The sequence below is a fragment of the Gavia stellata genome, chromosome 2, assembly GCF_030936135.1.
Source record: "Gavia stellata isolate bGavSte3 chromosome 2, bGavSte3.hap2, whole genome shotgun sequence".
NCBI classification, from domain to species: domain Eukaryota; kingdom Metazoa; phylum Chordata; class Aves; order Gaviiformes; family Gaviidae; genus Gavia; species Gavia stellata.
The window spans coordinates 36,173,126-36,185,276 of NC_082595.1; the positions used below are offsets into that span (position 1 = coordinate 36,173,126).

Below are 12,151 nucleotides of genomic sequence, written 5' to 3' on the forward strand. Positions count from 1 at the left end.
TGAAAGAAGCATCTCAAACCCAGGTAGATTTGTGCCATGGTCATCAAGACATTCCTCTTCCATCTGCTTGGACTGAGTCACGTATATTTAAAACAGGCTTTCTAAATAATCTCGCACTTGCATATCCTGATTTAGACCTGAAATCTTTCTTCTAGTCTTTCTATACCAAGAATGAACTGTGCCACCTGGCCATCCTAATGAAGGGAGGATTTGTCTATGAAATGTAAGACAGCACAGAAAGGGGCAGGACAGAACCTCAGAAGAAAAGAATGTGACATTCAAATTAGGCTGAAGAAGGGAAAGATTTCCAATAGAGAAATTAACAAGTTTGCTTAAGATAACAGGGAGATATGGCAAACCAGCTCTTCAAGGACTGAGATAGTTTCAATTTTCTTTACTTAAAATTCCAGCCTACAGTCTCTCTTGACTTTCTTGTCAACACAGCATGGGCTTCTTGACAATACTGCTCTTGTTTAGGTTTGTCTCCTCCTCCTGGCTCATATGAAGTCCAAAGTAATTTTATTAATGTGTTCAGGACAGGATTCAAAGCTCTGAGATTATTGTTATTCTTTATCTTCTTTCAGTCCAGATAGGTATACATTTCCTATTTTCTCTCAGAAACAAAGGTGAAGATCTGCTTCATTTGTTGCCTTTCAGGAAAAGAATCAAAATTGTCTCATCACTCAGGTTATATGGGAAAAGTCAAACAAGAGCATGCAAGTAATAGCCCTGTGGCCCCTTTGCAGTACTGGATTTACTGTTAAATGATCCAGAGATTTACTAGAGTAATATGCATGTGAAGGTCTCCAGATTGCACCCATGTTAAAAATAAGACATGGATTTTGCTATTGCAATCAACATGCAGTAACATCTTAGAATTGGTAACAGACGCTTAAACTTTTGGAGATTAACAGGTAGGCTAACAAATGAACTATGCTCTCTGCATCACAATTTTACCATGTATTACCTAACATCTGAGGCCAAGATCTTAAAACCTTCCTTTGAAAAAGGCTGTTCTCCACGAAAAGGCATATATGTAGGAGTGATTTGCAGTATCTTGTCCTTTCACTACCTCTGAACTGTACAAGGCATGTTCTTTGTCCCACGAAAACCACTTTGTCCACTGTTATAAATTACCAAACAACAGAATCTGGAAATCATAGTTGGAAAGGTGTACACAACTAACAAATAAATATTACACTATTATTATGTTGCACATTTCTAATGCACATAATACAGTGAGACTGCAAAATAGCAATCCTAGTATCTTTATTGTATAGTAACGTTTCCCATAATACTGTTGATGACGCAACCTGCCTTTTTACTGTAGTAACTTCAACGAAAAAAATACCCCTTTAAAACACTGCCATACAAGGTAGAGACAGATACATCTTTCATGATACACAAAGATCTGGATACAAAAGATGAGGTTTCATTTTCATAGTTTAAGAAAGCAAACCAGAAGTATCACTGAGACAATTGCTTGCTGAATGACTGACCTATGGCAAGAGGACCTGGGATCTTCCTAGCTTCAGCCAGTGGAAGTACCTCCTGTTTCAGAATGGCCACCCCCCGTGAACTGAAAATCAACAGAATTCATTCCGAAAAGGTTCCACTAAAAAAAGTAATTTTTCTGCTTAGCCCCTTGTCTGCATAAGGGTTTTACAAATATATAAAATTTAGAGAAAGCACGTTCATTTACTGATGAGCTGCTGAAATGATGCAATGTTGAGAGGTGTGTCATTATTTAGTGTTTTTTCCTTGAACCTCACCTCTGAGTTTATCCAGTTTACTATTCAAAGTAGTCAACCTTATTTGTCGCTGAAGATGAAAACACTTTGAAAATGCAGTTGCAGAAATTAAAAAAGGCATATAAATGCTATGCTATTTTGTAATAAAAACTTTAAATGTATAGTTTGTGGAGTTACTGGTTATTTGTGGTTGATAATTTTTAGAAGAGTTCAACTCAACAGGAACTGTCTGTCAGTTGTCTATTTTTAACCATTTAAGAACCTGATATGGATACTGAGAAAACAATTTGATAGTATCTCTTTCTACTTTTGCTGGTAGACCTGAATGTCAAAGTAAAAGACACTCATTTAAGACACTGCATTTTGCACTCTCTGGTATGAATGCCTCTCATTATTTTGACATAGATAATGGTTAGGCTTGTATTTCCTCGAGGGAACTACAGTAACTGCAGTAAAAACATTCAGGAGACATCTAGCAATGTTAGGCTATCCTCCATAAACATACCAAGCACTTATGCAGAAAGTGTTGGTAGAACAGTAGTAAAGTTTGTTGACAGAAATCTTCCAGCCATTAAATTTCACATCTAACTTTAATTTGTAGCCCCAATAAATGCAATTCCTAGCATGAATGTGATCATAGATAGGTATTACTGACTTGGTGCGAGAGACAAGGAAGATTGTCATAATTGTTTTCTAGGGGTCTGGATGGATGAAGGAGGACAGTTGTCCTCCACCACTTTGTTGAGACTCATCATGGAAGGTATCTTTGAATGCTAATTATGCCAAATTTTTCTTCCTTCCTGGAAAAGTGCAGGAGAGGAAGTGTACCTAAACATTGGCATTTAGCCTCCCCTCCCATATTCTACCAGACTCCTAAAGACACCACATTTAACCGTATCTATTGTACACTTACTTCTGAAGCAAAGCATTTTTTATTTAAACAGTATAAAGTAGGAGCACTTTTTAGCAAAGAACACCTTGGTAAAGAAATTGTCTTAAACTATAACCAGGCATTATCACATAAATATTAATGAAAATGTTAAAACACCATAATCTATTTCTTCTCCAAAGTGTGTTTCTCACTAGATTCATACTAGGTAGGGTGGCAGATTTATGATCTTCATTTGCTATAGTAACCAAAACCCCCACCCCAAACCAGTACATTAGCTTTACTACAAAGTAGTACTCCTCTTCCTTATTTGCTCTAAACAATTGTAACAGTGATGCTTACAGAAGTACAATAACATCAAAATCACTTGGTCATCTTTATGAAATTTATAGAATCGGTGCATCCACAAACCTATATTAAAAATGTGTATCGTATGTTTACGGTATGTAATGCATACTTGCTTCATTTACAGTTACAGACAAAACCAGCATATTCAATAAGAAACTATTATGCAAAAAATACCCTGGTAATCAGATGACCATGAAAATTTAAACCTCTTCAACAATTAGCATCTTCCATAACACTGCTAAAAGCATTAATGAAAATTGAAGTGTGAAAAATGTACATTCTTTATTCTGCTGTTTAGATACAGAATAAAATTTAACTTTTCAGAAAATAAAACTACAGCTACAGCTTTGACAGCTGTCAGTTTGCTTTTGAGGATAAAGTACATGCACTTTTTCCAGTTACTTTATTGCACATAATGTACAGTCATAAAAGGTGTTTTATTTACATGTGTTTTGGTAATGTCCATGGTTTTTTTTCCCCTCAGAATACATTATTTTGCACAAACAAAACCTTAAATGTTTCACACAAACTGCCATAATACAAGTCAAAGCGTATATGTATATATGTTGTTTTGTTGTTGCTGGTTTTTCAATTAATTCTTCTAAGAGTTTCAGATCTCAGTTAATCTTTGCCTTGGGAGTCAGATTCCTCCCAGTTAGTCTGTTGTCAGATGGACATCCAAACTGCTGGCACCAAGAAATTAGCACTGCAACCTGCTGCGCCCAACACCCACCTCCTATGCAGAACCATACCACCTGCAATTAGTGCACAGGCACATAGAAGGAAGAGCACTGTACTTCCATTAACCAGTTTGATTCAACATTGATTACCATGTGTTACTGTTACGGTTCATGTGTTATTTGGACAGTATTCCATTAACAGTGTTTTAGAAAAATACATCAAATATATTAAAAACAAAATTGAAATTCCAATAACAATTATGTACTTTCAACCCTAGGAATGTGTTACTCAGATTCCACTCTGTACAATGCGCTATTTATGATGACTGCTATTTTTACCCAGACACGAAGAACTAAGTTTCGTATACTCCTAAGTATATTTTCCCCAACTTAAAGTAATTTCTTAATGGATGGTAACACACTTCAATATTTCCCTGCATTTTCAGGGCAGAAAACCCTTTAGTGGTCCCCCTCAAAGAGTACAATCTGGGAATAAACCATTCATCACATGCAGATTTTGTGCATAGTTTTTAAAGATATGTTCACATAAAATATCAATATTATCAGTATACACTGAACATATGTTCATTAAAAACATTTGAAAGATGTTCCTGAAGACTCTTTATGAAATATATTCTGGATTGGTAACACAAAAAAACCCCCATACTGAGAAATTAAATTTGTTGCACTTTAGTATAACAGTTCAATTTTAAGAAGTGAATAGCATTGCTCAGATTTTACTTTGAAAGGCTCTATGATGTTTTAGTTTATATTCTGACCTACTGAAAAAAAAAAAAATAATACCCTAAGGCAAATCCCTTTATTGGATGGAACAGCAACTCTCTAATTGACTTGAATGTATGATCTTTCAAATGTTAGGACAATTTAACCCCAGAATAATAATAAAGAACAACCTAGCTTCAGTGATGTAGCGATATGGAAGCCATCCTCAAATTCAGTTCTGAAAATAGCCTGTTTCTCTCCTATAAGCAGGTGAAGTACAAAATAGTTAAATTTTTTAGACAGGCACTTAGGTAAACAGAAATGCATTTGGTGGACAACAATAATTAGTATAAAATTTTTATTTTGGAGTTTTCCTTTTTTTGCTGCCCTTTGGCTTTAAAGTACTTCAAAACTTACAGCAACTTTCACTACTGCATATAATGAAGAATGAGATGAAAATGCACTGTGGATAAAGTATGACAGTAGTTCATATCTAATAAAAATGCAAAATAATAAAAATATTACAGAAAAGCAGTAGTTCTGGGAATAGAAGTATTCTTCAATATAAAATACTAATCTTTTGTCCCATCTGAATAGTTCCACCTGAACTGGAGAGAGTACTTCACAAAGTTTAAATGTGTGTCTCTGATAAAATTCTTTAGGAATATTAATTACTGGCTTTGAAATTACACTTGTGCTACTATCCATTCAAAAGGTCCTGATGTTATCTGTTGTAAATGACTGATTTTTTTTTTTTATCATCTGCCTCTGGCTGACTTTTAGGACAGTAACATATTCATGATCTGTTAAATTAAAAATATTTCTGTACAAGTGAAACTACTCTAAATGCATTGATATTTTGCTGTACCTATGCATTTCTATAAAACAAAAAAAAGAGCTACATGCCATAAAAAAAACCTAACAAACATCTTCATCAGAGCTAGACTATTTTTCCTCCATAAAATAAAGATGCATTCTATTTTAATTACTACCAGTACTGTGAGAACTTTTTAAAATTAAAGTTTTATATCGCATGGATTTCAAGATACGTAGTTTGAAACCATAAGTTAAAAGAGGCATTTGAACAGATGCAAAGACTCCTCATCTGAATTTTTACTATCTACAGGAAAAAACTGGTCTTTCACAAAAGCTGTTGGTGTCTGAAGAGTGATCTACATCAAGGATCTCCCTCAACATTGGCTGCAATTACTGTCCGCTTAAGATTACAAATCTAAGAGATGACCCAGGATATGTAAAGGAGCCTCAAGACAGCAGAAGCTTTAAGAAAGAGAAATGTTTCTGTAAAAATATTTGCATAAATGTACATTCGAAACGGCATTTTCACCATTTCAATTCCCTGCATTCGTGTTGCTATAGTCATCCACAGGGATAGAGATCACATAAAAGCAGCCCTGGAATTTGAAATGGTAGTTCCTTGGTAATTTAGTGAAAGGTGTATTTTTGTACTTTCTGCAGTCATTAGGAAATGATCCAGTTTGACCTTTGGCTTACAGAAATTGTACTCCCCTGAGCTAGGCAATACTGATAAACTATAGCAGAAGTACAAAAAAAAGTATTTTACTAACAAGTAGCATGAAGAAAATAAGGCACTTTTGGCAAGGAAACCCCCCAGATTTTGTATTTCGATGTATGGTAATTCTACCTAGAAGTATTTTGTGCTTAGAAATGTTACATGATGCAACAGTGAATCAGGTGCCAAAACCAACAAATCACAAATTACTATGAGATTAACTGCAACCTCTGAATGGTTCAACAAAGAATCAAACTGGTTTCTGTACACCATTGCTGTTTGCCAATACACTGGCACCTTTGCTCTTTTGCTGTGAGCCGACAGTAATTATTTTAGAGAAAGAAAAAGAAAGTGTGGAATTAGTAATGCAGATGCTGAAAGGCAAGTGGCAAGACTCTACAAGAAGAATGCCTCAAAAAATGCTACTTTGTTCCCATTTCTACTGGCACCTATTCCCCAAGGTAAAAGGCCAGAATGACCAAAGCCAACTTAATAGTAGTGTGCAGAATGTCAGCCGACAAACAACATAAAAACAAGTCACGTTGTGTTATCTGTGGTCACGTTCTTCAGGGTTAGTCCAGTAACTCAAGACTTTACATTCTTCGGTCTTTATTTGTTTATTTTAATTAAACATGTAATGGTTAATAAACAGACATAGTCCAGAGTTAGTAGGTTGGTATTATAACATTTATTAAAATAATGCTATGGGTTAATAGAAACAGCAAAGAACCAAAGAATTAAAATGCAAGCTATGTAAAAACCCAACTAAAACCCAAATATGTCTAATGTATTCATCCAGTAGCTAACTAAAAGCCCAAGAAAGACAACACTCCCAATATAATAAAGTACTGCAAAACAATTGGCAATTTTTCAGTTATCAAAATTGTGGGTTTTGCATTTTGTATCCTTTTTTCTCAATCAGGAAAAAAATTCTTTTGAATGTTATATAACATACATATAAAACAAGATAGAAAAATACATTATAAACTTGTAACAATGGCTGTAAATACATTATCTTACATGTTTCTCATAGGCAATAGGTTGGTTATGGTACATACATAGCATGAAACTACTAAGATAATAAAGAATAGACAAATACATGTCATCTGTACGGTTACATACAAGCGACACTCCCATCTACCCACTCTAAAAAAATTACATAATACTGTCAGAAAGAAGTCTTAAAACTACTTATTTTAATAAAGAAAAAGTCATTAAAGAATGATAATACTGAGAACCAAGGCATTCAGAGATTTCAAAAGTCATGCTTTTTTTTTTAAGTTGATCCAAAATTTTGTCAACTAAGTTTTCAGAAGTTTGTTCAGAGCAAACATTACTTTCACATGTCACACATCTATTTCATACACTTCCCCTTCCCCCCAGTAAAAGACCTTTGATAAACATCTAAAATGTCCAGGTTTTATCATAGTTGAGATGAAACTGGATCAAATACTGGTATTGTTTTAGCAAATCTCTCTTCAAATGTTTGAGTGTCGCAAGTTTATTCAACCAACCAACCAAAATAAAATCAAAATGGCACAGCATATACTGTAAGTAAAATCAACACAACTGTATGTGTAACAGGAAGACAAAGCCGGTGGCACAATAAACAAAAAGCTAGCTGAATACAAAAGGATGAATGTCTATTGCATAGTAAATAAACTGATAATTATTTCCAGGTGAGACAAGATGTTAGATGAGGTCACCATGCAGGTGCTTAAAAATGTAAGCCCTCTTAGCTTACCATTGACCTTTCATTTGGAAGCTGTGAAGATTTGCAGGAGGAGAATAAGTTGACAAGAGGGGAATAAAGTTATCACCTGATATTTGCCAAGTTTAGTACTGAGCCCCACGTGAAGTAACACTTAACGTTTTCAGAATTAAATACTGTGCGTTCAACAGCTTCAGCTCTTGCAATTACCCAGCTATATGAATCTCATGTGGAAATAAAGGTTAAAAATGAACTATAGCTGGACTTGAAACAATTAGCTGATGTCCCTCTCCTGCTTATCTTATGGAGAAAAGCCAGCGGACAGATCTAACAGTAGTCAAAGAAGAGCTGAAAAATAAATAACTTGCATGCTGTTTGCCACTGCAGGAGCTGCTTGTGAAACTGGGGACATGCTCAGACTGTAACTGAGAACTAGCGAAGCACTTTCAATTTCATTATCCACAGAACATTAGTTTTCTGGGTGATGCCGAAGCCTACTATATTTGATGTATATTTATTCCAACCAAAATCAAGAAAACTCCTCTCCATCCCTGAACAAAAATGACATACTTCCAGCTCTACAAACATTTGTCAGCTAATAGTCTCATTTAGCATGAGACAGTCTGTATCACAGAACCCTTTGGTTTACATTGCACAAGTACGGCATTTACTATGATTTAAAAAGTAGAGTGGTTGAAATAATGATGGGCTGGTTTGACAAAAACTTAGCAAATATTTTATGTAAAGAGATTTTGGCAAAGTCACATCACACTAGTATGGCAAAAATCAGGTAATTAATATGGTCAACTCATCATTTGTCTTTCCTCACAGCTTCTTTCACATACTGGGCGACTGAGTGGCATGCAGTAACTTGTCTGAGGGAGAAGCTGATTATACAAGACATTTGACTAAATGACCATGAAGAAAATAAGGCACTTCCTTTTCTTTAGACTTATTCCAATACTTAAAAAATAAAAAAGAAAGACTAAAAGGCTCTTTTGGTCTTTTGTTTCTTGACAACCACCAGAAAAAATCATTTAATGAAATAAAGGGTTTCTTTGTTCTTTTTTTCTTTTTTTATAACACTTGAAAGTATAAAATGCTACATTTCCAAAAATATATTTTTTTTTCTGCACCAGCACCCTTGTATAGTAAAAGTATCTACTTTTTTGTTCATTTTGTTTCAATGCACTACACTTTATCTACAATTTCATTACATGTATACAGCAAATAGGCAAGCATGGCTTTTACATCCTTAATGAATTTTTTTTTCTATACAGGGAGGTTTAAAAAAAATATTTGAACAGTTTGCCCAGTAATGTGACACATAATGCATGTACCTTGTTCTCATGTAATCTTCCGAGGAGATTAAATTATGGTTAAAATAATTTAAACTCAGATTTTGCTTTAATAGTGTTGCTGTTTTTTCTCTGCATTAACGTAGTTCTGAAAAGTCAACGTAATCTGCATTTCATGGCACACTTTCCTTTAAAACGTCCAATTTGGCAGGCAATAGAAAAAAGGCTGCAACGTCTGCCCTTTGAGGGCACTGGTAGTGACTAAACAGCATATCAAATTTTGAATACTTTTTGGAATCCCTTCCCCAATGACATCCCTGACCAAAGGTTCATGCATGATGCATCATCACACAGTACATTCAGAGAGAGCTTTGACTTTTTTTTTTTTTTTTTAATTTGAGAAGAAAAATATTCCTAGAAGTCTCTCACAGTAACTGCCTCTGTCATCGGGTAGTTAAGGGACATCTGTCTCCATCTCGTGCGAGGCCTCCTTACCGTTCGCTTGGGGCGGGACACTAGAGGATGATCAGTGCGGAGGGATGAGTTGGACCTTATTGCTTTACTACTATTCAGTGCAGGTTCTAGAACCACTTTCACCCAAACAGGAGAACAACAAAAAGCGGAGTTGGAGGACAACAATTTCTTTGTCTGTTTTGTTAGATGGTAAGACGAACGGACAAGTGCCCCAGCTCGCTGCACTGAAGACAGGCAAGCAAAGGCGTTTACCAGTTAACTGATCAGCAGGCAGGCATGGTCAGGTCATCATTGGGTGAAGAGTTCAGAGGTCAGAAGGTCATAGGTTAGTTGCCGGTGGCGGCTGGGTGGTTAGAAACAAAAAAAAAACAAAACAAAAAAAAGAAAGAAAAGATAGAGAAGAGATTAGTTCCAGCTAGTGACGGCTTAATGACAACATGAAAACTAATCACAACTAATAAAAAAAAACAAGCATGTTTAATTCTGACATACTGATTGACACCATCTACAGAATGCAATAAAATCATGACAGCCCTCCATCATGATTTGGACACGTGAAGGAGAAGCCCGCTCCCACAAAACTGGTTAACAGGAGAAATAGAGATAAAATACGACTAACGACTAATGGTTAGTAGCAGTCGATGAAGGAAACTGGAAAACAAAAAACGATGAACAGTTTTGGAACTGGGTAGAAGATTTCTGGAACAACAGTCAGTGCACAGCATCAGTATCTGACTGCTATTAAGCATTAGTACCTCCCCAGGTGCAAGCATTAAAGCAACTATTAATGATGGATGTGATTATTAATAACTGGTTGTTAAAAGAATGGAGTCATCTAAGGAATTCTGGATTTAGAGAAACAATTTGGTTCAACAAACTATGGGCCAAACAAAGGGTTTTTGTTCAATAAATTTTTTATTGCCTTTCATTTATTCTATTTACAAACAACATGGAATTTCTTGGCCTCATGATACAAAGCAATACTAAACTGTAGTCTAGCAACGTAGGCATCATCGTGGGAACCAGGAAAACGCTCAGCCTGCTACTTTAGCCAGCATTTTCCCATACGAAATACTATTTTACACATATAGGACACTTATAAAATGCACTTGCATGTAAACACTGTAAAAGTCCTGCCATTTTAAAGTCTATACTTAAAAAGCTCTAAGTACATCAAAAAATAGAGAAAATATCTAATTGATACTAATAAGGCATTTTAAAACTACAAACAGCTCTCTTTATTCATTTTCAAAGCTAATACTCTGCAAATACAATAAAATCTGACATTTCATATACATTCCTGCTTTATATTTTTTATATTTTAAAAGAAGCCACCTGTAAATACTATTTTCTTTTGCAAAAAAAACCCCAAAAACAAAACAAAAAACCCCAAAACACAAACAAATTACAGTAAAACATAAAAAAGTTCTCAAGTGGAAAGTTATCATTCCCAATGTTCTTGAGCTGTTCCTTCTTTAATCATTCTCTCACATTCTCCTTCACCAAACTTGGTCCACTTAACAGTAGTATGATTTTTTTTTTATATATTTTTTTAAGACTCATTCAACAGCTTAATTATAGCTAATAAATTCTGAGGTTGATACAGTTTTTGTACTGTTGCCATTTTGACTAAGGCAGAGGAGATGAAAGTGAGAAAGGTATTCAGTGCAAAGTCAGATTTGTGCCATTACATAAAATGAAGTCCAGTAGGTGTAATATTCACAGATAGCATCGATTTAGGAATCTTTCTTGTGGGCTGATTTACTTTCACATAATAAAAATGGCCTACCATTTAAGATACAGTTCATAACACTACAAAAAATTACTACTGTAACGTAAATGAGACCACATGCTCCCTGAATTTTTTCAGAATCATGCTAAGTGGGATTTGTTTAAATTAAAACGGTTGTTTGAAAAAATAAGCAAAAATAAAAATAAATATTTTATGTGGCACAATCTCACCACTTTACAGGTATACTAGAAACACAGACTCTTAAAGCATTTTGATACTGATTACAATTTTGATTAAATGGTATTAAAATTTATATATAAATGATGTGACAGTTGGTTTGGATAAAACATTCAAGAAAATTCTCAGCATTAATATTTCTTGTGGAGTTTATAATCAAAGCAAGCTACCTTTTAAAAATACCAGTACACCTGTGATACATCCTCTGCCAAGTCTCTGGCCTTCTACAGTACACACAGGTTTGTCAACTGTGCAACACCATTTACAGTTTATTACAATTAAATCAGTCAGTCTCTCTGTTATATGCATCAAATTCAATTTTGTATTATATATAAACTGGGGTTTTATTCTGAGTTAAAATGAGCTATATTTTTCAACCCTTCACCAATTCTAAATGCTTAGTTGCAAGAGTAAAACATTTACACATTTGGGGATTCTTGCTTTAAATGCAGTGCTTATCTCTAAAAAAAACTAGGCAAAGAATAAAAACCTACTTAAAAAGTGAACGCAGTAGTACTACAAAGTAATCTGAAAGTTGATTTAGAATTGAAAAAACCCAAACTTTAGACCCAATGAATGCGAATATAAATTTAGTGACATTTAACTATTAAAAAAAAGTTTACGCATTGAAAAAAAAGTATTTCGGTTTGCTGACATTGTTTTTCAAGGCTATAGCTATGGAATTATATTGGTGACAGAACAACCAAATAGGTGAATAGGGTAAATACTCATAGTATTTTAATTCTACAACATAATTTTAACACATTAAAAGGAACT

At 34.6% G+C, this 12,151-nt stretch overlaps 1 protein-coding gene across 3 annotated transcripts in view; it reads right to left on the bottom strand.

The window, feature by feature from the left end:
• Positions 1 to 1,251: 1,251 nt before the first annotated feature.
• QKI (QKI, KH domain containing RNA binding) overlaps positions 1,252 to 12,151 on the bottom strand; it is a 166,907-nt gene continuing 156,007 nt past the window's right edge. For all 3 annotated transcript variants that reach the window (XM_059835232.1, XM_059835216.1, XM_059835211.1), the window contains exon 8: positions 1,252 to 9,748. In XM_059835232.1, the coding sequence (XP_059691215.1) occupies positions 9,732 to 9,748 (17 nt within the window). In that variant the 3' untranslated portion in view covers positions 1,252 to 9,731. The remainder of the gene's footprint in view (positions 9,749 to 12,151) is intronic.